At 49.7% G+C, this 27,209-nt stretch overlaps 1 protein-coding gene across 6 annotated transcripts; it reads right to left on the reverse strand.

Moving 5' to 3' along the window:
- Window positions 1-1,187: 1,187 nt before the first annotated feature.
- HAUS8 (HAUS augmin like complex subunit 8) lies at window positions 1,188-27,201 on the reverse strand. 6 transcript variants are annotated; one of them, XM_032170058.2, is made up of 11 exons: window positions 26,952-27,201; window positions 24,845-24,906; window positions 20,615-20,670; window positions 14,275-14,356; window positions 11,575-11,667; window positions 11,128-11,222; window positions 10,382-10,447; window positions 10,119-10,277; window positions 7,474-7,615; window positions 4,566-4,707; window positions 1,188-1,603 (listed from the first exon to the last, which is right to left on the reverse strand). In XM_032170058.2, the coding sequence occupies exons 1-11, from the start codon at window positions 26,978-26,980 to the stop codon at window positions 1,300-1,302; spliced, it is 1,230 nt and encodes a 409-aa protein (XP_032025949.1). In that variant the 5' UTR covers window positions 26,981-27,201; the 3' UTR covers window positions 1,188-1,299. The 6 variants fall into 6 exon arrangements, with proteins under 6 accessions (XP_032025949.1, XP_032025948.1, XP_032025947.1 ...); XM_032170057.2 differs by having other exon boundaries at window positions 11,575-11,670; XM_032170056.2 differs by having other exon boundaries at window positions 26,863-26,967.
- Between the last annotated feature and the right edge of the window lie 8 nt (window positions 27,202-27,209).

Raw genomic sequence — 27,209 nt, forward strand, 5'->3', positions numbered from 1 at the left:
CTGTAGTCCCAGCTACTTGGGAGGCTGAGGCAGGAGAATTGCTCGAACCCAGGAGGCAGCGGAGGTTGCGGTGAGCCGAGATCATGTCACTGCACTCCAGCCCGGGCGACAGAGTAAGATTCTGTCTCAAAATTAAAAAAAAAAAAAGCACTATGGAAGCGCTGGCTGAACTGAAGCCACTGCCTGGGGTCCCTCGAAATTAAAGGGCTCCAGACGAGTCTGCTGTATTTGCCCCAGTTTGCAGAAATTTTAAAAGCTGGAAGGCAGACACTACAACATGAAACCCAACCTGGACTCACTGGGGACAACCAGGCAGATTCGTCGCACTCCAGCCCAGAAGACAGAGCAAGCCCTGTCTAAAACCAAACAAAGACAAACCAGGCAGCAAAACCCACACCTCCAGCAATATGAATTGGAAATGTGACATGAGGATCAGTAAGTTCCCAAAGCCCACACCGCGTGAGGTGGAAGCTGGAGAGGTGGTTGGAGGAAAATGTTCCGGGCCGAAGTCCCAGTGGAGCACAGATGGGGTTTACGGCAAGAGCCTGAGCATCTCCCGGTGACAACTACTGAGACCTGGAACTGAAATATGTCCACTCTAGTCAAGGTGCGGGAGGCCGGGACCCAGCGTTCGGTGGAGGTCCTGGAGGGCGGGACCCAGGGTTCCCCGGTGGAGGTGTGGGAGGACAGGAACCCACAGTCTCTCGAGGCTGCAAGTGAGACGGGGACCCGGCGACCTCCCGAAGCTGCCAGCAAGGCAGGGACCCAGCAATTTCTCGAGGCTGCCTGGGACACAGTTACCAGATTACGAAGGCATCTCAGGCCCTGGAGCCAGAGCCAGTCAGGGGTTAAAGTGGAAGCTCCCTACTCCAGCCTCAGAAGCTGGGGCTAGGGGAAGGATGATGTGGACTGTTTTTGTTTTACCCCTTCTGTTGAATGTTTACAAATGCAAACTTGAGTTCTAATAAAGAATTGCATTTCCCTAAAAAAAAAATCAAGTATGTCCACTCGAGGGCCAATTCTTAACTTGCTGTCCCAAAACCACCCTTGTGACTGAAGGACATGAAATAATCTTGAAAGTGGGATACTGGGCATGTCGTGGAGGCCCGGAATTTCAGGACCAGTCATCCAGAAGAACTTGAGAAAACACAGGTCTTCCAACTGGCCCCTTCATAGAAAACGGAGGCTTCAACTGCAAAACAGGTTTACTGTTTTATCAAACAAGATTATCACATAAAAAATAGCTACAGTGCTATGGCAGTATATAAAGTGCTCAAGTATCCTGAATGTAACCATGAGTCATGACAAGTCCCTCCCTGAATGAGAGACAGATGGCGGGACTTCTCCCTGGCTGCTTGAAGAAAAATCTTCGCTTAGGCTGATGAATGTGGCCTGAGTGGGGGCTGACGAGGCACCCGGGTTATCATCCTCAGACAGGGGCGTGTTCCTGGGTGCTCCCCCAGATTCTCTGCAGGCACTGTCTTGATTGAAATACCACCGGCTGGGGGGCGCCATGCCCTGGGTCTCTTCCCAGACTTCCTGGTTTGCCAAGGCTGCCTCTTTGCTTGCCTCTGCGGAGAGTTCCAGCACCTGGGCAAAGCTCCTGTTGAGGATGGGAGAAAGAATAACGGCTTTCACCCTCTGAGGTGAAGCGCATGCGTGTGGTGAACGAAGGGCTGCCACGCGGGGAGGCGGATTTTCACATGCCCCACGTGCTCAGTGGGAAAGGGCCAGCAAACAAGATCCGTCTGGAAAGACTCAATCAGGGAAACCCCCCAAAAACAGCACCAGGCATGAAACGAAAGATTCATCCAAGAAATGTTCACAGAGCTCAGTGACGTGCTGCTGCTGTGGTGGGAGTATCTGTCCCCTCCCAAACTCCCATTAAAAATTAATCCCCTGGCCAGGTAAGGTGGGATTAAAGTGCTGTAATCCCAGAACTTTGGGAGGCCGAGGCAGACAGATGGCTTGAGGCCAGGAGTTCGAGACCAGCCTGGGCAACATGGCAAAACCACGTTTGTACAAAAAATTATTTTAAAAAATGGCGTGATGGCTCACATCTGCAATCCCAACACTTTGGGAGGCCGAGGCGGGCAGATTGTCTGAGGTCAGGAGTTCAAAACCAGCCCGGCCAACATGGTGAAAGCCCATCTCTACTAAAAATACAAAAATTAGCCGGGCGTGGTGGAACGCACCTGCAATCCCAGCTACTGGGGAGGCTGAGGCAGGAGAATCGCTTGAACCCAGGAGACGGGGGCTGTAGTGAGCCGAGGATCGCGCCACTGGCACTCCAACCTGGGCAACAAAGTGAGACTCCGTCTCAAAAAAAAAATTAGCCGGGTGCAGTGGTGCACGCCTGTAGTCCCAGCTACTTGGGAGACTGGGGTGGGATGATCGCTTGAGCCTCGGAGGCAGAGGTTGCAGTGAACCGAGATCGCACCACTGCACTCCAGCCTAAGCAATGAAAATGAAACCCTGTCTCAATAATAATAATAATCCCCAATGTGGCAGCAGCGAGAGGTGAGGCCTTTAAGAGGTGACTGGGTTCATGAGGGTTCTGCTGTTCATGGATGAATGAGTTATCCCGGGAGTGAGACTGTGGCTTTATAACCCTTTGATGTCTCCTGAATTGATCCATGGCCACCCACAGGAGAAAGAAATGCCACAGTGGGTGGCTAGCTGTTTTGCGTAAGTCCTTTTCCGATATTTTAAGCAACTCAGGAAAAAGATTTAGCATTGTAAAAAAGACAAAAGATACTCTACTGGAAGAGGTGGAGAAAAGCGCGTGGTTAGAAATCTCCTGGGGGAGGTTAAAAAAAAGTGGGGGGAGGTCTTGATGGGTTTTGGGGGTCTGGACGCACAAGGATATGTGCTCTGTGCAAGCCACTGCACAGTCTTTTAAGATCTGGGCCATTTCTATCAATCAGAAGTTCAGAAAACATCCTCCTGGGACCTTACCCTGGAAGGCATTGAAAACACCAACAGGGCTGACGAGAGGGCGCCTGTGCTGCTGGGTTACTCTTGAGGATGTGAATGATAGGTGACACCCTTTCTCTTCCAGCTGCTTGAGAACTTCCATGGATTTTTTTTTTTTTTCCTGAGACAGGGTCTCACTCCATTGCTCAGGTTGTAGTGCAGTGGCATGACCGCAGCTCATTACAGCCTTGACCTCCCCAGGCTCAAAAGATTCTCCCACCTCTGCTTCCTGAGTAGCTGGGACCACAGGCATGCACCACTGTGCCTGGCTAATTTTTGTATTTTTTAAATAGAGAGGCCCGGCGTGGTGGCTCATGGCCTGTAATCCCAGCACTTTGGGGGGCCGAGGTGGGCAGATCACTTGAGGTCAAGAGTTCAAGGCCGGGCACGGTGGCTCACGCCTGTAATCCCAGCACTTTGGGAGGCCGAGGCGGGCGGATCACAAGGTCAGGAGATCGAGACCATCCTGGCTAACACAGTGAAACCCTGTCTCTACTAAAAAATACAAAAAATTAGCCGGGCGTGGTGGCAGGCACCTATAGTCCCAGCTACTCGGGAGGCTGGGGCAGAAGAATGGCGTGAACTCGGGAGGCGGAGCTTGCAGTGAGCCGAGATCGTGCCACTGCACTCCAGCCTGGGCGACAGAGCGAGACTCCGTCTCAAAAAAAAAAAAAAAAAAAAAAAGAGTTCAAGACCAGCCTGACCAACAAGGTGAAACCCTGTCTCTACTAAAAATACAAAATTAGCCGGGCGTGGTGGTGTGCACCTGTAATCCCAGTTAGTTCGGAGGCTGAGGCAGGAGAATTGCTTGAACCCGGGAGGTGGAGGTTGCAGTGAGCCAAAATCATGACATTGTACTTCAGCCTAGGCAACTGTGTCTCAAAATAAATAAATAAATAAATAATAAATAGAAACAAGGTCTCACCATGTTGCCCAGGCTGGTCTTGAACTCTTGGCCTAAAGTGATTGTCCCACCTTGGCCTCCCAAAGTGCTGGGATGACAGGCGTGAGCCACTGCACCCAGCCCTTCCATAGATTTTTCTGAGCTCTTTTGTTCTCCCTTCCCCCTGCTCTGCTTGAGTCTTACACTCTGTGAATCTAGGACACGTCTTATAGCATATTTGATCCTCACTTCACCTAGAATTCCCATTAGCTCAAAAATGACTGAGAAGTGGGCTAGAACAGGGAAATTAGCTGGGCATGGTGGCGCATACCTGCAGTCCCAGCTACTGAAGAGGCTGAGGTGGGAGGATCACTTGAGCCCAGGAATTTGAGGCTGCAGTGAGCTGAGATCTGCCACTGCACTCCAGCCTGGGTGACGGAGTGAGAACCTGTCTCAAAAAAAAAAAAAAAAGGGGAAGGCAAGGCAGGTGCTCTTGGATGGAGATTTTGTTATCCACAATATGGATGACAATGACACCTGCTGGCCATTCTCGTATCGTGCAGCGTCTGGGAAAAGAGCAGCTCGCTCAGGGGACTGAACCTCCTCTGAACTCCAAGAGGAACTTGGCACCACCCCAATAGAGCAGCCACCAACAGCCCTGAGCAAACAGGGTGCCACCTCTTTCTTAAAGCATTTTCCGAGGTACCTTCGGAGCTCAAGGTCCTTTTTCGCCGTCACATCCTTGAGTTCGCTCAGTAAGTCCAGCACCTGCACATTTTCTACCGAATTACCAACATCAAGGTCTCCCAGGAGGCGCTGAGTGGTCACCAGTTCATGCTGCAGGGCGTCTGGAGGGGAAGAGGGATGGTGGGCAATGGATGGCAAGGTGCCCCACGCAAGGCACACACAAGTGGAGTGGCCGACAGACTTCTGTCACGATGCTCGGCTAACACACTGGAACCATGGAGAGCGCACAGGGAAGAAGCAGAAGTCAAGGAAGACATTCGTGCCTTCTCCATCCCATGCTCTGAGATTGTGGGACAGGCACATCCATATATCCAGGAGGGCACTGGACCAGAACTGAAATGTCACTCCGGTGTCCTCAACAGAAACCAATGCAAATGTGAAAAGGGCTGTGCTGTGCCAGGGAGAATGCCTGAAGCCTCCCAGCCAGACCACGAGCAACGGAAAAACAGTCCTTGTTCCCTGCGCTGCTGAGCAGAGGGATGCCTGCAACTGCGGGACCTGTGTCACCTGCACTAGGACAACACGCCTCTCTACCCTGACACACATCACATCAAGGCCAATTGTACATGAGTCACATTTTGGGAGCCTTTTAAGCGCCGTATCAGCCAGCCTCTTCTCCCTCCAGCTGTGGACCGAATTATGCCCTCCCCAATACATACGTTTCACTCCAACCCTCCACTCCTAGTGAACGTGACCTTAACCGGAAACAGGGTCTTTGTGGATGGGGTGGAGTTAAGATGGGTGGGGCCTAATCCAGTGACTTGTGTCCTCATCAGATTCGGGAAATTTCTCTTTTTTGAGACAGAGTGTTGCTCTGTCGCCCAGGCTGGAGTGCAGTGGCACGATCTTGGCTCACTGCAACGTCCGCCTCCCGGGTTCAAGCGATTCTCCTGCCTCAGAATCCTGAGTAGCTGGGATTACCGGCACCCGCCACCACACCTGGTTAATTTTTTTTGTATTTTTAGTAGAGACAGGGTTTCACCATCTTGGCCAGGATGGTATTGAACTCCTGACCTCGTGATCCACCCGCCTCAGCCTCCCAAAGTGCTGGGATAACACACATGAGCCACCGTGCTGAGCCTGATACAGGAAATTTCAATAACGAGACAGCCAGGGAGGAGGCTACGTGAGGACGGGCAGAGAATGGAGGGACACAGCCACGAGCCAAGGAACGCCAAGGCCCGCAGCAGCCACCAGCAGGTGGGGGAGACCCAGGATGAGCTCACCTGACAGCCCCTGGAGGGAGCCAATCCCATCAACGCCTTGATTTAGACTTCTGGCTGAAATCAAGACTCCCAGAACTGGGAGGGAATATCTTTCCGTTGTTTCAAACCACCCATTCTGTGGCCGCTTGGTATGGCAGCCCCGGGAAACTCAGCACGATCCCTAGGCCGTTCCCAGCAACCAGCTAAGGTACTGAGCAGAGACTGTTTTCTAAGAGTCACAGATGTGGAGGTGACTGCAGTCATAAAATCAGAAACCTGGCCGGGCAGGGGGCTCACGTCTATTCAGGAACCCAGTGCTTTGGGAGGCCAAGGTGGGAGACCACTTGAACCCAGCAGTTCTAGATCAGCCTGGGCAACATAGCCAGACCTCATCTCTACAAAAAAAAAAACAATAATTAGCCAGGTGCGCCAGGCGCAATGGCTCATGCCTGTAATCCCAGCACTTTGGGAGGCCAAGGCGGGCGGATCACCTGGGGTCGGGAGTTTAAGACCAGCCTGACCAACATGGAGAAACCCTGTCTCTACTAAAAATACAAAATTAGCCGGGCATGGTGGCACATGCCTGTAATCCCAGCTACTCAGGAAGCTGAGGTGGGAGGATCTGAGCAGAGCCTGAGAAGTTCAAGGCTGCAGTGAGCTATAATTGCACTACTGCACTCCAGCCTGGGCGACTACACTAGAAGATTCCACCTCCAAAAAAAAAAAAGAACAATGACAGGGCATGGTGACTCATGCCTATAATCCCAGCACTTTGGGAGGCCAAGGTGGAAGGACTGCTTGAACTCAAGAGTTCAAGTCCAGCCTTGGCAACATAGTGAAATCCCATCTCTACAGAAAAAAAAAAAAAATATATATATATATATGTGTGTGTGTGTGTGTGTGTGTGTGTATATATATGTGTGTGTGTATATATATGTGTGTATATATATATGTGTATATATGTGTGTGTGTATGTATATATATATATATTAGCCAGGTGTGGTGATGTACACATGTACTCCTAGCTACTCAAGAGGCTGAGGTGGGAGGATCACTTAAACCCAGGAAGCAGAGGTTGCAGTGAGCTGAGATTGTGCCACTGCACTCCAGCCTGGGCGACAGAGCAAGACGCTGTCTCAAAAAAAAAAAAAAAAAAAAAAGAACCAAACTCCAGGGCAGCCAAAAACTTGCTCTTTGGGAAGATACCTGTTCTGAAGAGAAAATTTAAGATGCAGCACAGCAGGTTTTTCACACTTGCCAAAGTTTTCAAGTTAGGGTTTAGGTGGGAACCCTATGCCTGAAAGGGACACCTCACTGCTCTGCTGAGGGGGAAAGCCAGGGTGGGGCTGCTGGTCTTGTCACCCCCCAACCACTAAGGCATATTTGTTGGGCTCAGGACTCAGGAGACTACAGGCCATCCCTGCAAAATGCCTTTCGGCAGGACAGATCACTGTGAATCCCAATGCCCAAGGTTCAAATCCCAGTGTGGTTACTTACTCAGGGTGAGACCCTGGAGGAACCACAGCCTGGCCAGCCCTCCCCATCCTCTGCCTTAGTTGGGGAAGAGGGCACTTGTGGCGATGACATGGGGCCCATGGGAAGCACCCACACACGCTCCTCGCCCCGCCTGCTGCACACACGCTGGGACGCACTATTTCCTACCTAAGAGCTGCTGCCCATCTCCCTCCAGGTGAATGGACCTCATGGGTAGCTCGTGCCTGGTAGTGTCCAGGGCCGTGGCGAACGTCCTGTATTGCTCCTTGAAGCGTGTGGCCACTGCCTCGAAGGGGCTGAGCATCTCTATCTGTAAGCAGAACAGATAATTGGGGGAGATGCTGGAGTCCCCTCTCTGGAAGCTTAAAGGCTTGTGCAGGGTTAAGATACAGTGCTGTTCTTCACCACCCCCCAGGGGATCAGAGCTCAGGAAGTTTCCGAGAGTGCGGTGAGCTCTCCCCAAGAAAGCCAAGTGGATGGCAAGGCGGCCCAGGCCCCTTACTGAGAACGCATGTCTGCCTTCCAGTGGTTCTAGGCTTGGGCCCTAAGCTAGGCCCACCTGCTTTAGAGCACTGTGCCTAAACACCTGCCTTCCACAAGGCCATCCCCGGCATGGCCCACTCCCACCCCAAAGATGCTGTCTGGGTCTTCATGGGGGTTTGAAATGATATACGATTGACCCTTGAGCAACACGGGAGTTTGAGGCATCAACCCCTATGCAGTCAAAAATCTGTATTTAACTTTTCACTTCCCCCAAATTTACTGATAGCTATTGCTGACTGAAACCTTACTGATAGCAAACACTCAATAAACATGTAAATAGATTAACATCTATACACACACACACACATACATATATACACACACATATATATATATATTTTTTAGATGGAGTCTTGCTCTGTCTCCCAGTGGCGCAATCTTGGCTAACTGCAACCTCTGCCTCCCAGGTTCCAGCAATTCTTGCGCCTCAGTCTCCCAAGTAGCTGGGTTACAGGCACGCATCGCCATGCCCAGCTAATTTTTTGTATTTTTAGTAGAGACGGGGTTTCACCATGTTGGCCAGGCTGGTCTCTAACGCCTGACCTCAAGTAATCCACCCACCTCAGCCTCCCAAAATGCTGGGATCACAGGCGTGAGCCACTGCACATACATATTTTTTATAGACAGATCTTACTGTGTTGCCCAGGGTGGAGTGCTGTGGAGTGATCACAGTTCATTGCAGCCTCCACCTCCCAGGGTCAAGCAAACCTCTTGCCTCAGCTTCCCAAGTAGCCAGGACTATAGGCATATGCCACCACAGTTGGCTAATTTTTAATTTTTATAGAGATTGGCCGGATGCAGTGGCTCACACCTATAATCCCAGCACTTTCAGAGGCTAAGGAGGACAGATCACTTGAGGTCAGGAGTTCGAGACCAGCCTGGCCAACATGGCAAAACCCTGTCTGTACTAAAAATACAAAATTTAGCCGGGCGTGGTGGTGCATGCCTGTATTCCCCACTACTCAGGAAACTCAGGTATGAGAGTTGCCTGAACCTGGGAGGTGTACGTTGCAGTGAGCTGAGATAGCGCCACTGCACTACAGCCTGGGTGACAGAGCAAGGCTCCCCTCTCAAAAAAAAAAAAAAATTTTTTTTGTAGAGATTGGGTGTCACTATGCTGCCCATGCTGGGACAAATATGTATGCATTCATGACATGCCTAACTTTTTCTTAATTTTTTCAGTATTTCTAGGCTATAAGGTTCATCTATGAGTTTCTTCAAATTGTCACAAATCTCTAAAACTTTTTCCAATATACTTATTGAAAAAAATCTGCATGTAAGTGGAACCTCACACTTCAAACTCATGTTGTTTGAGGGTCAACTGGGTTTGTCTCTTTCTTCCATTCTGAGCTCCCTAAGGTCAGAAACCTTGTACTCAGCCCAGGGTCTAGCTGCAGGGGTGCTCACGTGAAAATGTTGGATGTTAGGGGTTGAGCTGTATCCCCCCAAATTCATACCTGACGATCCAACTCCCAGTACCTTGGAATGTGCCCTTATTTGAAAATAGGGACTTTATCAGGGTCATCAAGTTAACATGAGGTGATCGGGGGGTTGTGGGTGGGGTGCTAATCTAACACGACTGGTGTCTTATGGGGAAAGGGGGACACAGACACACACAGTGGGGAAGGACATGTGAATATAGAGAACACAATTCACAGGCCAAAGACAGGGCCAAGAGAGATTCTCCTTCACGGCCCTCAGACAGAGCCAACCACCAACACCTCAATCTCGGACTTTCAGCTTCCTGAACCATAACAGAATGAATTCCAGCTGTTTTGCCCACCCAGGTTGTGGGACTCTGTCCCAGCAACCACAGGAAACTCACCCACTGGGTGGGGGGTCCGCCCTTGCCAACCAGCCCTTTCTGGGTTCCAGGGGTTCATTCCTGTCCTTCTCCCACATGGACACTGCTGACCACACAACACTAGGAGTGATGTGCCTCCCACTAGTACCCTGACCCTGCAGGGGAGTCCCAGAGCACGTCATCCTGTTGCTGCTCATGATCATCAGGCACTCAGGAAGTCTCTGCATAAGTGCGTAGAAGGTGCACACCTCCCTTATTCGTTCACACTTTACTTTGTAACCTCATCCTCTAAAAGTGTCATCACAGATCAACGCCAGGACCAGAGCAAGTGTGGCATTAAAAGCCCAACACAGAGTTAGAAGCCAGTGAGCAATGATACCCTAGCACGAATGCTACCTGAAAGAGTGGAGATGGGACAGATTCGCAGGCAACACTCACTGGTCACAGAGTGTCACTTACAACTGACCTGGGCATCCAGGACATCTGCCAGCTCCTGCTTCCTCTGAGAGAGGAGAAGCCTGCGCTTCAGCTCGTGGGCCTTTTTCTGTAGCTTCTCCTTCTCCTTACACATTATTAATAAATTCTTTTCTGCCCTTCTTTCAAACTCAGCAAGATTGTTCTCCATCTGTTAAATGTGAAAGAAAAGCTCAAGCGGTGGGGACCCCTCCCCATGGTGAATGGAGGCCACCCTTCCATCCATGGCATACATGAACAAGGAACTGTTTTCACCTTTACGGATAGTAGCGTCAGCAGTAGTGTCTGAGACTCCATCATTTCCATTGCTTCAGATAAATCCTTAAGAAAAGAAAAAGACCCTCTCAATTCCTGATGAAGTGGTATAAATCCAGCTCTTTTCCCAGCAGGGGCAGAACTCTGGCTTGTGTGGATTTTCTCTATTCAGTTTGATATTTGGTAGTTCTCTACTGTAGTGGGTCTACTGCTTCTATTTTCTTTTATTTGGTTTTCTCCGGTGCTCTGAGATGAAAGAGGGAGGTCCACAACCTTCCTTCCCCTGGCACCTGGCAGGTGGAGAGACAGCAGCAGCTGGGTAGTCAAGGACAAGCTGAGAATACCCACCAATTTGGTGCTGCACCAGGACCAGAATGCAGTCTCCCCACCTGCTGGTCCCCCACCCACCAGTCTCGTCCTCACCCCAGTGAGACCACAGCCTAGCCGTCCTCCCACCAAGGGACAGGGCCTGGCATTGTGCCTTTCCTAGCACAGCATGGGCACAGAGAAGTCCCCTGTCTCATTTTTTACATGGCTCCATATTGGCATCCGCTACTGAATGTGTACTCGGGGAAATGTAAACTCTACAAATGATCTAAGAACATCCGTGGTCTTGATTTTTGTCCTTAAGGGCATGGGTGTCTTGTATGTTCTTGGATCTGTGGGCACTCGGCACGTGGTTCAGAGTGGACTCTAAATCAGATCTATGCAACCCATCTGTGGCTGCCCTCGTTTCAGACACTTACTGGGCTCTTTTTCCGAGGGGCAGAAAATGATGTCGACTCAGGTTTCTTTGATACTGTTTTTGCTAACTGTGGTGTCTTTTTGACGATGCTTTTGTCTAAGATAAAGCACAGCATTTTTAATGGTGAGTAGTGTATATAGACGGTCCCTGGTTGCCATTTTTTTTCTAATGATGGATTTATTGGGATGTAACCCCATCATAAATTGAGGAGTATATGGACTTATAACAGTCCAGCTTAAAGTTGTTCAACTTTGCAAGGGGCAAAAGGCAAGTTTAATACCCTTTACCAAGGTATTAAGTATATTTTTGATGTACAATATTTTCAACTTACAATGGGTTTGTTGGATGTGACCCCATTGTAGGCCAAGGGGCAACTGTACTTTGGAAGTCCACTGAGACCTACTGCAACCCCCAGTGAGTGACAGAAGGGGTGAAACAAATGATTTACCATTAATAGCAGAGACATCCAGGTCAGGTGGAGCCGTGCCATGCCCCTCCAGCAACGTGGACTGCAGGTCACCCTTTCCGACCCCACTGCTATCTGCTGTTAAGAAAAGAATCCCCAAAAGTCAGCACAGTCAAGAGACACTCTCCATTCAAGCCAGGAAATGCAGGCCATGTTTTTGAACAATACCACTTGCTTCTAAAAGCCCAATTTCGTTCAAGGTGGAAAGGCTGAAAAAAAAAAAAAAAAACCTGTGGAAATTCCCAGCCATCACCTTGACTCTATTTTTAAAGTACCACTAGAAAAGAGGGACATTCTGTATAACCAAAAAGACGCAAATAGGCCTTTCTGCTAGTTCACAAGATGCTAAGGGTGGGATACCATGCCATACTCCCATTCTACCCTCTACTCTCTTTCCATCTTTTTTGTTTTTAAGACGGAGTTTCACTCTTGTCACCCACACTGGAGTGTGATGGTGCAATCTCGGCTCACTGCAACTTCCACCTCCCAGGTTCAAGCGATTCTCCTGCCTCAGCCTCCCAAGTAGCTGGGATTACAGGCACCCGCCACGATGCTCAGCTAATTTCTATATTTTAGTGGGGTTTCACCATGTTGGCCAAGCTGGTCTCAAACTCCTGACTTCAGGTGATCCATCCACCTCGGCCTCCCAAAGTGCTGGGATTACAGGCATGAGCTACCGCGCTCAACCAAGTAATCTTTCTATCATTTTTCTGCAGCTTCTGGACTGTTCATCCTCCCTGGGAGTTCCCTTCGTCTTTTAACATATATTCTAAACTGTAAAATTAAGCTTTACACTGTCTTAAGATAGGCACTGGCATACAGCATGCTACCACTACACAAGAGCCCAGGAGTGCTGCAAACGCCAACAGATGGCACGTACGATATGCTATGTTAGGAACTAAGCATGAGACTATTTAATGAACAACTATGCAGCTGAGGAAATGAATGACCTGGAAATGAAAAGAGGAAGGTCACCGCAATGTGTAGGGTACAATATAACAATGATCTGTGTTGAAATTCTTAAAAAAAAAAAATCTGGAAAGATCAGCAAAAATCTATTGAGAGCACATGCCCTCAGGGCACAGACTGGGAGCCTGCGGTGAGGAGGTGGAATTTTTTTTTTTTTTTTTTTTTGAGAGAGGGTCTTGCTCTGTCACCCAGGCTGGAGTGCAGTGGCACAATCTAGGCTTACTGCAACCTCTGCCTCCCAAGCTCAAGCAATCCTCCCACTTCAGCCTCCTGGGTAACTGAGAATACAGGTGAGTGCCACCATGCCCAGATAATTTTTTATTTTTTTATTTTTAGTAGAGACAGGGTTTCACCATGTTGCCAGGTTGGTCTCAAACTCCTGGGCTCAAGGGATCTACCTGCCTCGTCCTTCCAAAGTGCTGGGATTACAGGCGTGAGCCACCACACCCAGCTAGAGGTGGTAACTTTTTATTGCTATTGCTTTTGCCCTGGAATATTTTATCATCAGCATGTATAGCATTTGCACTAAGAAAATTAATTTTCTACAAAGCCATACAATGGAACTCAAACAAGCAGTCCTTTGAAATCATTATGGTGTGGTTTAAATTAAGGTTTCTTAGCAATAGCATTGCGAGCATGTGGGGCTGGATCCTTCCTTGCTGTGGTGGGGGTGTCCTGTGCATTCAGGATGTTAAGTGGCCTCCCCGGCCTCCACCCACCAGATGCCAGTAGAACCCCTTCCCCCAGATATGACAACCAAACACATCTCCAGACACTGCCAAACAGTCCCCTGGGGGTCGGAATCACCCTTGAGTGAGAACTGGTTTTAAGGTGTGGCAGGCCCAGTCTGATCCCCTGGCCACACCAGCATTCCCAGCTTCATGCATGGCCTTCAACCCAATTAGATGGGGAAAGACTGGCAGGCTGGCTCTAGTGTGCCTGCTTCTCAACCACGCCTGGGAAGGGCGTAGCGCGAATTCTCACAAACATCTACACCAGGAGTGGCAAACTGTAGTTCATAGGCCAAATCCAGCCTGCTTCCTTTGCTTGTAAATAATTTTATTGGCACACAGCTATGCCTGTTCCTCTATGTCTAGTCTGGGGTTGTTTTTAATCTTACAAACAGCAGAGCTGAGTCTTTTTGTTGATGTTGTTGAGACGGAGTCCCGCTCGGTTGCCCAGGCTGGAATGCAACGGCGCAATCTCAACTCACTGCAACCTCCGCCTCCCACGTTCAAGCTATTCGCCTGCCTCAGCTCTGCACCCTCACCCCAAATAGCTGGGATTATAGGCATGTGCCACCATGGCCAGCTAATTTTTGTATTTTTAGTAGAAATGGGGTTTCACTATGTTGCCCAGGTTGGTCTCAAACTCCCGACCTCAGGATGAGTCCTCACAGCCTCTCTAAGAGTCTTGCTCTCAGAACACCAGTGGGAAAACAGTCACGTAGACAAGAGACCGATGTCACAAGGCAGTACCACGATGGCAATGTGGCTTTTCTCTGGGATCACACAGGGAAGAAGTGATCTCCCCTTTTCTCCACACCCTCGCTCACCTCCCCCATCCCCCCAGTCTGTCCTTATGCTCCAATACTCTCTGCTTACTGCTTCTGACCTTTCCCAGAAAGGAAAGAGGGAACTTTAACTTAACACCCATGGAGACAAAATTTACTGCCGCGCTCATCACTGCCCGAGGACCAGGGCTGTTTCGCACCTTTGCTTTTCTGGAGCAGGCTGGATTTCCTTCCACCTTCAGACATCTTCCCTCGGGTCTGTGACCCATCTCCTGCAGGAGCCTGTTATGGGAACACAAGACACTCAGAGGACAAGACATCCTCCCTTCACAACAACAAGCCCTGATGTGGTCTGCACTGTGTTTCGTAACTGCTCTTACTTTGAGGCAGGGGAGACATTTAAAGAGGTTTGAAATTTTACCTCATATATACAGGACAAACAAATTTTGTCAAAATGTAGACACTCACTTGCAGAGAACATAGGAGACTACCAAAATGTTTGCTGGTGATTATTGACATGGTAAATTACAGGTGACTGATTTTTTCCTAGACACATTTAAGTATTTGCTAGTTTTCTAGAGAGAACATATAACTTTGGTCACCAGGAGAAATAGTTTTTACACATATATTGTCAAAAATATTTTTTTAAAGAAACACATGGAGCACTGGCCTTCTAATAACCAAAAGCAAAACGAAAATCTTATAAAGAGCAAGGGCCAGGTGCAGTGGCTCCTGCCTGTGGTCCCAGCTACTCAGGAGGCTGAGTTGGGAGGATCACTCGGGCCCAGGGGTTTGAGGCTGCAGTGAGCCGTGATCACACCACTGCATCCCAGCCTGGGAGACAGAGCAAGACCAGAGCAACGACACGACGATGCACAGACACCACTCTCATTCAATATCACAGTGGAGGTCCTCAGATAAGAAGTAAAAGGCAAACAGGTTGAAAAGGAAAAGGAAAACTCTGTTCTTACAGACGTAATTTTTCACGTAGAAAATCCCCGAACATCTTCAAAACTGCTACTAAAATTAGTAAGTTTAAGAAGAGTTTTCTTTCAATTTTGTGTGTGAACTTGACTGGATATGGGGTGCCCCAGACTGAACATTTTTGGGTGTGTCTGTGAGGGTGTTTACTAATGAGATCAGCATTTGAATTGGTGGATGCAATAAACTGCCCTCCCCAGTGTGTATGGTCACCATCCAATCCCTTGAGGGCCTAAATACAACAAAACAGTGAAGGAGGAGAAATTCATGCCTTTTGCTTCCTGCTTGCCTGGTTGAGCTGAGACATCTTACTCCATCTCCTCCTGTCCTCAAACTGGGACTTACACCTTTGGCTCCCCTGGTCTCAGGTCTTCAGATTCACACTGAACTAAACCACCAACCTTCCTGGCTCTCCAGTTTGCAGACAGCAGATCCTGGGATTTTTCAGCCTCCATAATCACATGAGCCAATCCCGCATAAATAAATCTCCTTTTATATATTCATATCCTTTTATAAGCCTCTCTTATTGGTTCTGTTTCTCTGGAGAACTCTAATACAGCAAGAGTGCAGGACACAGGGTCAATATGTAAAAATTCACATTTCTAGCAATGAAGTAGCAATGAACAAGTCTGGAGATTGAAATTAAAAGAGAGTACCATATACAATGGCACTAAATACCAAATGCTTAGTTATAAACCAAATAAAGTATGTGTAAGATCTATACTCTGGAAGCTACAAAACAATGTTGAAAGAAATCCAGGAAGATCTAAATAAATGGAGAAGCATACCATGTTCATGGATTGAAAGATTCGATGTTATTAAGAAGGCATTCTCCCTGATTTATGGATTCAATATAATCAAAATCCAGCAGATATTTTGCTAGAAAATGACAATTCTAAAATCTCTATGGAAAGCCAAAGGAACTGGAAGAGACTAAACAGTCTTGGAAAAGCATAGTGGGAGGTCTCACATTACCTGTTCTCAGGACTTAGTGCAAAGCTACAGTAACCTCAGCAGTGTGGGACTAGCATAAGGATGCATACATAGAACAATGGAAAAGAACAGAGCCCAGACATGATGCACACATATATGGTCAACTGGTATTTGACAGAGATGATGAGAGAATACAGCGGGAAAAAGGAAAATCATTTCAATAAATGGGATTGCAACAACTGAACACCCATATATGAAAAAATGAACTTTGATTTAAACATCACATCATACACAAAAACTAGCTCACAGACTTAAAAGTAAAACCTAAACTACAAAACTCATACAAGAAAACAGGAGAAAAATCTGTGATATTGGATTAGGTGCAGATATCTTGGATAAGACTCCAAAAGCACAATCCACAAATGGGGAAAGTGATCAACTGGGCTTCATCGAAACCGACAACTACTGCCTCTTAAATTAAAACACTTAACAGCATGAAAAGACAAGCCAGACTAGAAGAAAATATTTGCAAAGCACCACAAAGAGCTGGTATCCAGAATACAGAAAGCACCCTCAAAACTCAGTAATAAGAAAACAACCCAATTTAAAACTGGACAAAAGATCTCAATAGATACATCAGCAAAGATACAGGAATGGCAAATAAGCACATGAAAAGATGCCCAGTATCATCGGCTATTATGAAAACGCAAATGAAAACCACAATGAAGTATCACTTCACACCCACAAGACTGGCTAGAATGTGAAAGTAACAACTTGTACTGTTCATCTATGTGCCTAGTGGGAACATAAAGATGGTGCAGCCACTGTGGATAACAGGTAGTTCCTTGTTACCGTTATATATAGAGAGATGTTTTCATCTGCAACTCATGGCTTGTAACTCCTATAAGCCCTTGTTACAGTAAGCAGGATCTCTCTGACCTCCCACACTCCTTTCACCTGCCAGAGAGGGTCCTGCCTCATACTCTAGAGGAAAAAATGCAACAGAGGCCAAGAAGAATCTGAACAGACAGGCCTTGCTGGGTTTAGAGCATACCCTTTTCGACCAATCACATTTCCACAGGGCTGTCCATGCTTCAATCATGCCTAAGTCATGAAGACTCCATAAAAACCCAAAAAGAATGGAGCATGGCGGCGCGTGCCTGTAATCCCAGCACTTTGGGAGGCCAAGGTGGGTGGATCACGAGGTCAGGAGTTCGAGACCAGCCTGACCAACATGGAGAAACCCCGTCTCTACTAAAAATACAAAATCAGCTGGGCGTGGTGGCGTGCGCCTGTAATCCCAGCTACTCGGGAGGCTGAGGCAGAATAGCTTGAACCCGGGAGGCAGAGGTTGCAGTGAGCCAAGATCACACCACTGCATTCCAGCCTGGGCGACAGAGCGAGACTCCATCTCAAAAAAAAAATAAAAAGGACAGAGCTTAGAGAGATTTCAGATCAGATAGCTAACACGTGGAGATTCCCAAAGGGTTGTATGCCCAAACAGGCCATGGAAGCTCTGTGCGCCTTCCCCCATATCTCACCCTACACATCTCTTATCTTCTAAAAAAAAAAAAAAAAAAGAGACAGGATCTCACTGTCACTCAAGATGGAGTGCAGACTCAACCTCCTTGGCTCAAATGATCTTCCTGCCTCAGCCTCCTGAGTAGCTGGGACTATAAGCACCCACCACTACACACAGCTATTTTTATTTTTTTGTAGAGGTAGGGTCTTGCTATGTTGCCCAGGCTGGCCTCAAATTCTTAGGCTCAAGCAATCTTCCCACCTTCACCTCCCAAAGTGCTGGGATTACAGGCCTAAGTCACCATGCCCAGTCACTTGGCTAACGAAAAAAAAAATTTTTCAGAGACAAAGTCTCGCCCATGCTAGTTTGGAACTCCTGGCCTCAAGCAATCCTCCCAATTCGACTTCCCAAATTGCTGGGATATCAGGCATAAGCCACCGCACTTGGCTCCATCTGTATCCTTTGTAATACCCTTTATAATAAACTGGTAAACCTAAGTGTTTCCTTGAGTTCTGTGAGTCACTCCTGCAAATTAACTGAACCCAGAGAGGGGGGTCATGGGAATCCCAACTTGAACTTGGTTGGTCAGAAGTTCTAGAGGCAGAAGAGGGGCAGTCTTGGAGACTGAGCCCTCACCCTATAGGTTCTGATGCTATTTCCAGGTAGCGTGTGTCAGAATTGAATTGGAAGATACCCAGCTGGTGGCTGCTGCTTGCTGGTGGGGGAACCCTCCCTCACATCAGTCACTGAAGTCCTGTGTTGACTGTTGTTGAGTGGGAGAATAGGAAACACAGTTTGAGTTTTTCTACGAGCCAGCAATCCTCCTCTTGGGAGAAATAAAAACACATCTACACAGAAAAACACACAAGAATGTTTACGGAGGCTTTATTCATAATCACCAAGACAGGAAACCAACTGACTGCCTGTCAATCAATGAACAGATGAACACACAGTGGTCCATTCACTTGATGGAATACTATTCGGCCATAACAAGGAACCAGGCCAGGCATGGTGGCTCATGCCTGTAATCCCAGCATTTTGGGAGGCTGAGGCAGGTGGATCACTTGAGGCCAGGAGTTTGAGACCAGCCTGGCCAACATGCTGAAACTCTGTCTCTACTAAAAATACAAAAATTAGCCAGGTGGGGTGGCACACACCTGTAATCCCAGCTACTCGGGAGGCTGAGGAAGGAGAATGGCTTGAATCCAGAAGGTGGAGGTTGCAGTGAGCCGAGATCGCACCACTGCACTCCAGCCTGGGCAACAGAGCAATACTCCATCTCAAAAAAAAAAAAAAAGAGGAAGGAAGCACCTACATGCAATACATGCAACACAGAGGAACTTGAAAGGCACTCTGCTAAATGTTAGGAGTCAGAGGCAAGGGCTACAAACTGTGATGCCACAGATATGACCTTCTAAAAAAGGCAAAACTGCAGATTCAGAAAGCCAATCTGTGGTTGCCTGGGAGTGGGAGAGAGGCTGGTCCTATCAGAGCACAAGGGGATTCAGGAATGATTCATTCTGTAGCTTGATTATAGAGGCGGTTCCATGACTGTCTATGTCTGTCAAAACAGGCAGGACCCTATGCTGAAAAGGGGGATGCTGAATCCATGTAAATGACACCTTGATTTTTAAAATGGGAGGAAAAAACAGAAAAGATCTAAAGGGCTAAAATGTTACAGCACGCAGACACACGGGGGCGCTATAACCAAGTCTTGGCGACAACATGAAACTTTGGAGTGTGGAAGACTGACTCTGTTGAAAATTGCTCTGAGTATCTGTTTGTGCAAAGGTATCCTCTTTTCACAAGCCAAATCTTAAGCCACAGGGTCGAGAACCCACCAGCCACCCAGAGTGGAAGACAGGCAGTGGGAATTTGACTTAATTTTATCATAAACCAAGATTTGGAAAACAGAGGGAAGAATCCAACCCTGACTTCACTGAAAGAAAATATACAATTGTATAATCTATTGATTGCTCCCACGAACTCTCACACAAAGCACGTTCTCACGTGGCTAAATATCTTTCATGCCAGTACTTTCAATGGTTTCATGATATTTCATGGTGTGCCTACACAACAGTTCACTAAACTCTTCCTCCAATTCGGAGTGATCGAGGGATGTCATTTTTCCCATAGTTTTTCTCTAAAAACCTGTAGCTGTTTTTTTATTTTATTCTTTTTTTTGTTTTTGAAGACACGGAACAGGGTCTCGCTCTGTCGCCAAGGCTGGAGTGCAGTGGTGCAATCTTGGCTCACTGCAACCTCCGCCTCCCAGGTTCAAGCGATTCTCCTGCCTCAGCCTCCTGAGTAGCTGGGATTACAGGTGCACGCCACTGCATCCGGCTAATTTTTGTATTTTTAGTTGAGATGGGATTTTGCCATGTTGGCCAGGCTGGTCTCGAACTCCTGGCCTTAAGTGATCCGCCCACCTCGGCCTCCCAAAGTAGCTGTCTTTTTAAATACCAGCCAGACACCAAGAACTGTGTGCTGGGCACTGGATAAGACAGCTTCAGAATCCAGAAAGCGAATTAACTGGGTTGAAAGGCAAGAACAGGCTGGGCGCGAGGGCTCACACTTGTAATCCCAACATTTTGGGAGGCCAAGGCGGGAGGATCACTTGAGCTCAGGAGCTCAAGACCAGCCTGGGCAACACAGGGAGACCCTATCTCTACAAAAACGTTTAAAAATTAGCTGGTGTGGTAGCACACGCCTTTGGTCCCAATTACTCAGAAAGCTCAGGTGGGAAGATGGCTTGAGCCTGGGAGGCTGAGGCTGCAGTGAGCCATGATCATGCCACTGCACTCCAGCCTGGGCAACAGAGAGAGACCTTGCCTCAAAAACAAAAAAAAAGGTAAGAACGATATTATGTTTCAATGGAGATCACAGCTTCGTAAAAGAGATGCTTATAGCCATGAGCCGTCAATGACAGAGACTCACAACTGGCAGCATGAAGGGCTGATGGTCTCAAAAGCACCTGGGTGAAGACCCCAAAATGCTTCCTTCAGGACCAGGTTGTGACCGCCTCCCATGACTAGTTTCGGAATTCCAGTTACTCAGAACCAATGCTCAGAACTGCCGCAAATGGAAGCTGAGTGCGGCCTTACCTTTTGGGTTGTCTTCTTTTCATACTGCAGATACCGGGACTCAATCACTCTTCCACCTGTGGGGACACACTGTTGGTGCACAACAAAACTACAAAGGACCGAAGACCCCACACACCCAGACCCCATGCCCCAGAGACCCAGATGCCAGGGGCCCTCTCCACTCAGTGACCAGAACAAAGGAGTTCACCACTCCTCCTGCTCGCCTCTGATCACATCCTTCAGCAGCCTCGAGCATGCATGGGATGCCTACTGTATGCAAGTCCCAAGCCATGTGTGGAGTCCCAGAGTTCCTGAGGAAGTAAGATCAAGGAATACCCTCCAAGGTCAAAGCTGCAAGTTCACTCAGACAAGGGGGAGGGAAAGAAGAAAGAGCTTTCACTGACAGCCTCCAGGTGGCTTACACCTTCCTCCCATCTCGTGTGACCCCAACGGCCCCTTCCCCCGCCTGCGTGTGTCTAGGACTCACTCCTGATACTACCTTTTACTCCCCCCGCCCCTTACTCAGTTTGGAACCCCCTGCCCTGAGACACGCCCAACACCCAGGCCCTCTTCAGACAGAGCCAAATCCCTGGTGACAGCCCGACCCCAGGTCCCCTTCCAGGGCTACTCCTGGGAGCGTGACTGTGGATGGAACAAATGCCACCTGTTACCCCAGCTTCTGGAGGCAGGGGTCTGAAATGGATCCGGTTAGTCCCGTTCTGTCCCCCAGCCCTCTCCCAGACCTCTCCCTCAAACCTGTTCCTACCACCTCCTACGCCAGGCCCAACCCTCGGTCTCAGCAGGTGACCTGTTTCCTCCTTCACTAGGAAGACAGAAGTGGCCCCAGGAGACCCTCCTGCCACCACATCCAGCCACCTCCAGTCCTGATGGCTGAATTCCCCCAGCCCTGTGAACGGACCTCTGTGCTCCCAGATAAAGCGCCCCCATTCCGGGCGCTAAAGCCCAGCCCTTACTTCCAAAAGGAAATGCCCCGCAACTCCCACCTCCCTGCCTGAGTCCCCACAGCTCCTCTCTCCACCAGATGCTGGAGGTCATTCTACCTCCTGCCTGCACTCTCTGCCTCCCCCCATTTCTCCCATCCCCTAGACAGCAAACACCCCAGAGTTCTTTACTCACCAGCTCCTCTTCCTCTCTTCTTCCCTTGAATCCCGCCCCCCAGAATCCAGCTTGTAGACATACCACTGCACCAGAACACCTTTGGACAAGACCACCGTGACCTCCCTTGCTCCTGAGCCCAGCAGTCCATTCTCAGTCCTGCTCATCTGAGCCACCAGGCACAACCACTGCTCGTTCCCTCCTTCCTGAAACCTTCCATCAGCCTCCAACTGCCCTTCAGGGCTGAGACAGGCTGGCGTGCTGGGTCCATGGGCTCAGGAAGCCTAAGTGCCTCCGGGAACTGTCTGGGCCTTGTGCCACCAGCAACTTGCCTCTAACCTTATCACTTTGTCACCTCTCACTTGCTCTATTCAGCCACTCTGCTGCGTGGACCCCCTTGCTGTGCATCCCCCTGCAGGCACCTCCCTCTCTCAAGGCTCTGCTCAGTTCAGACCACAGCACACCTGTCCCTGCCTGCCATTTCGTCACAGCATCTGTCATCATCTAGCGCACCTCACAGCCTCCTTATGGTTCTCATGCAATGCCCACCTCCTCCCTAGAGCCCCAGGGGCCCAGGATTTTTGTCTCCTTCGCTCGCTGCTATGTTCCACCACCTGGCACAGGGTAGACACTCAATGATATGTCAAATGAATGATTCTAGGCCAGGCACAGTGGCTCATGCCTGTAATCCCAGCACTTTGGGACGCCAAGGCAGGCAGATCACCTGAGGTCAGGAGTTCGAGACTAGCCTGGCTAACATGGAGAAACCCCATCTCTACTAAAACTACAAAAATTAGCCAGGCGTGGTGGCATGTGCCTGTAATCCCAGCTACTTGGGAGGCTGAGGCAGAAGAATCACTGGAATCCGGGAGGCAGAGGCTGCAGTGAGCCAAGATCATGCCATTGCACTCCAGTCTGGCGACAGAGTTAGACTCTGTCTCATAAAAAAAAAAAAAAGAATGGTTCTGCATTGTATCAGTGCCATAGAGCTCAGAGGTTTGCCTTTGTACTGAAGAGGCCTGGGGAGAGTGACATGCTCAATGTCACACAGCTTGAGAGTTCAGCCAAGTGAGATTGTGACTTCGACCTATCTTTGTTCCAGTTGATTCTTCTGTTGGGGACTGGGGTTGCAGCTGTTACCTTGAGAGGAAAGGAGGTGCCCTCAGAGTTAACAAGGATCCTTCAGTCAGCCAAAGGGCCGGGCTGTCAATCTGGGCAGCCCCAGGGCAGGAATGCACCATGCCTGCAGAGCAAGTGTGGGTGCAGGTGGGTGCCCGGCAGATGTGGACAATCGGGAGGCCACTCTCATGGTGCAGGTCTCTAAGGGCTGAGGCCAGGACCAGGTGGGGTCCCAGGGACAACCAGGCCACAAAAAGAGTCTCCCCTGGATGGCGATCAAATGGCTGAGAGAAAGGACATCCCCAGCTCCCAGCAGAAAGACCATCCAGCCTGGGTCTTTCTAGTAGCATCGGCAAACAGTTTTGCTCAACAAGGAGGATCTCAGGCTTGGGCTGCCTTGGATGGTGGGGAAACAAAAGCACTTTCAAGTTTCCTGAAAACTAGGATACAACTGTTTGTTTTAAACAGCCTGGCCAGGCGCGGTGGCTCACGCATGTAATCCCAGCACTTTGGGAGGCCGAGGTGGACGGATCACTTGAGGTCAGAAGTTTGAGACCAGACTGGCCAACATGGTGAAACCCTGTCTCTACTAAAAATACAAAAATGAGCCAGGATGGTGGCATGCTCCCAGCTACTCGGGAGGCTGAGGCAGAGAATCGCTTGAACCTGGGAGGCGGGAGCTGCAGTGAGCCGAGATCACGCCACTGCACTCCAGCCTGGGTGACACAGTGAGACTCCATGTCAAAAAAATAAATAGACAAATAAATAAACAGGCTGAATTTTCCACAGAAGCAATATTATAAAGAAGGATACAATTCTTGTCCAAGAACGAGGTAGCTCATACATATTATAGCTGTTATATGCGAGATTAACATGTGATGTTTAGAACTTGGGAATAAGTGGTCAGGAAATAAAAAGACAACTCACCCAGCAACGCTGAAACATACAAACCTTGCCTCACTTGGAAATAAAACCCTGCTCTAAGCTCGCTGAATTGGGCCCTGCGACACTGTACACACTGAGAAGATACCTCATTGTATCATAGTCTTGGCCTCCAATGATGGACTCTAGAATCTACCATGCAAGCCGAGGATTTCCTTTTTTTTTTTTTTTGAGATGGAGTTTTGCTCGTCACCCAGGCTGGAGTACAGTGGCACGATCTCGGCTCACAGCAACCTCCGCTTCCCAGGTTCAAGCCATTCTCCAGCCTCAGCCTCCTGAGTAGCTTGGATTACAGGCACCTACCACCATGCCCGGCTAATTTTTGTATTTTTAGTAGAACGGGTTTCACCATGTTGGTCAGGCTGGTCTTGAACTCTTGACTTTGTGATCCACCCACCTTGGCCTCCCAAACTGCTGGGATTACAGGCATGAGCCACTGTGTCCGGCCACATTTCCTTTTTTTGTTTGTTTGTTTTGAGACAGTCTCACTCTGTTACCCAGGCTAGAGTGCAGTGGTGCGATCTTGGTTCATACGGGAGGCCGTTAACGGTGACCCCAGACCGATAGGTGGAAATCAGACATACAGGCACCCCCTCATGAGACTGACACGCTTATGCAGTGGGAATTGAGAGTTTGATTTGAGGCCGGAGCCAGTGGTTAATGCCTGTAATCCCAACACTTTGGGAGGTGGAGGCGGGAGGATCACTTGAGGTTAGGAGTTCGAGACCAGCCTGGGTAACATAGTGAGAACCTATCTCAAAAAAAAAAAAGACAGAGTTTGATTTTAGATAATGATCTCCATGGTCTCCACACCCACGCTTCCAGGGGACATGTCCCGGACACAGCCCATGACCCCCATGGCTGCCAAGGGAAGCCACTGCTCAAAATGACCACCATTCCTGACACAGCCCTCGCCACAGGGCTGGGATGGCCAGACCCAGAATCCCCAGAGGTGTGACTACAAGGAAGTAAAGCCATAATAGGCCCCTTCTCTGGCCTGTTTTTTTCTTCCTCCAAAAGCAAGTAATGAAAGAAGAAAACCATGTTCCTTAAAGAGATCCTGACACTGCTCACCTTGAACTCTTTTCTCCTTCTTCTTGGCGCTGCTAGGATTTGTGGGGCCGGTTGCAGGCTTCCTGCAAGAGAAGAGAGAGAGGTCTTGTTCATCTCACTGCCCAAGAAGCACAGGGAAGCCGGCAAGGTGCCTCTGCTAGTTGAAGCTCAGACAGCCCAGTCCGAGGGCTGCCCGAGGACAATTTCAGTGAGCCTGGGCCATCTCAACAGGAAGCGAGACACAAGGAGCAGCCAGCCCTGGTCACCTGGGCAAGAAGGCATAGGTGAACACCCGAATTGAGAAGAGAGAAGGGTAATGAGAGCTCCATGGAAGAGACCACAGCAGATCTCAAATTATCCCTGGGTTCATTCATTCATGTACACCAGTAGAGACACAGTGGTAACAAGACACAGAGCTCCTTCCCAAAAAGAAAGATCAACATCTTGACAGGCAGGTATGAGGAGTGGTCCCAGCAGGTACCTCACTTTGGGAGGCTGCAGCAGGTGGATCACGAGGTCAGGAGGGGATCTTTATCTGGGAGACCATCCTGGCTAACACGGTGAAACTCCATCTCTACTAAAAATACAAAAATGAGCCGGGGTGGTGGCATGCACCTGTAGTCCCACCCACTCGGGAGGCTGACACAGGAGAATCACTTGAACCCGGGAGGCAGAGGTTGCAGTGAGCCGAGATCACATCATTGCACTCCAGCCAGGGCGACAGTGAGACTCCGTCTCAATAAATAAATTTAAAAAAATAAAAATAGAATGAAGCCTGATGTAATAGGAAAGAAGGGAGCCTGAGATAGGAATCGCTGACTCATCAGCTGTGGGGGTGCAGGAGAGGGAGAATCTGGGATGACTAGGGGTTTCAGGATTTCAGCCTGAGCTGGTGGGAAGAGAAGGGATCCAAGAACAAACACCAGCAACACAGGAGGGGCAAGTAGGTGGGCAAGTGGAGGGGCAGGGCCAAGGCCAGGGCACTGTAACTCCTGCTCCCATCTCCAAGGGCGGCTCCACTGGTCCCTGCGGCCACCTCCTCTGAAGAGGGCTCCCAGGACCCCAAAGTGAGACCCAGGCAATGCTGGGGACACTTCCAGGCCACCGCAGGGAGAGGCAACTTAGCAACTTAGCAAATGTTCGCCAGGTGCCAGCAGCTGTGCTCGCCCACAGGATCCTCCTAACCCGACAGCTTCCTAACTGTTCACACCTCCTTTTTCCTCTCTGCAAAACAAAGACACACAGGTTTTACACAGGTCACCCCCGGGGCAGTCTCAGAGCCAGAAAGAGACAAGAGCACAGACTCCCTTGGGGGACTGAGCTAGGGCTGTGGCCTCAAACCGAATGGGCTCCTGGGTGAACCTGCTGCGACCTGAGGGGGGTCCCTACAACCTGTGCGAGACTCAGGTACTGCACCTGTACCTGGGAGGTGCTACTGTCAATCTATCGGTTACGGCAAGGGGCGGTGGAGTGATTCCTCTTGCTGGCCAATTTCACTTCAGTTTGCACCTGGCACAATCAACACTGGCAGAATTAACAAAACTAGACAAATATAGCCTCAGGATCATTCATGCCTAGCTCTCGGTCAGCATTCAACTTCTTTCTTGTTCATGGTGTGTTACCCTAGGCAAGTCACTTCCCTTCCCTGGGTCTCCATCATCTCCTCAGTAAACTGGGAGCACAGAATAAAGCGCGTGGGAGGATTAAAGGGGACACTTTGGTCGCCCACCACTTGTTCACTGCATAACGATAATTCCAAGAGCGACATCACAGTAAAGACCGAGGCGCCGATCTAAGCGCGTTTCAGCCTCACGCGACGCCTACGAGGTTGAGCTGCGTCATCGGCCCCATTTCGTAGCGGAGGAAAGCGAGGCACCGGGCGGTCAGGCCGCTTGCCCGAGATCGCCCACCGTCCCAGCCGAGGACGCGGAACTCGGGGCCGGTCTGGTGTCTGCGCTCCGGGGCATGCGCAGAGGCAGCACGCCATCGGGGTCTTCAGGGGCCCGCGCAGTTCCTGGCGGGGTCGAACCCGAACTCACCCCGAGGGGCCCCACTCCCCAACTCCGCTGCTCATCCTCTCCAGCCCTCTGGCGCCTACAAATCCAGACCTGCGGACGCCCCAGCTCACCCAGCGCCGCGCCCCGAGGAATCCGCCATTTTCCCGCCTTCCACCTCAAGGCCCGACCCGCCGGCTTTTCAAAGCCGGACCCGCCCCCTTGCTTGCGGGTCGGATCATTTGTGGAGTCGCAGGAGGGGTGGCTGCGAAGCGTGAGGCGCCAGCTAAGTGCGGAGAGCGCAGCCCCAGACGCGCGCTCCGCCTGTCCTCCCCTCGCGCTTGGTCTCGCCCATCATAGGCGGTAGGGGGTGGGGGCGGTGGGTGGGGCCT

Source organism: Hylobates moloch, unplaced genomic scaffold, assembly GCF_009828535.3.
Source record: "Hylobates moloch isolate HMO894 unplaced genomic scaffold, HMol_V3 SCAFFOLD_12, whole genome shotgun sequence".
NCBI classification, from domain to species: Eukaryota; Metazoa; Chordata; class Mammalia; order Primates; family Hylobatidae; genus Hylobates; species Hylobates moloch.

Coding starts and splice junctions, on each gene's coding strand:
- HAUS8 (XM_032170055.2), bottom strand. CDS start 26,897: ATGAGCAGCGGAGTTGGGGAGTGGGGCCCCTCGGG. Junction 11,671..14,274: donor CCTGCTCCAGAAAAGCAAAG/GTGCGAAACAGC, acceptor TTTTCTTAACAG/CAGATAGCAGTGGGGTCGGA. Junction 1,604..4,565: donor AAGGACCTTGAGCTCCGAAG/GTACCTCGGAAA, acceptor CATCCTCAACAG/GAGCTTTGCCCAGGTGCTGG.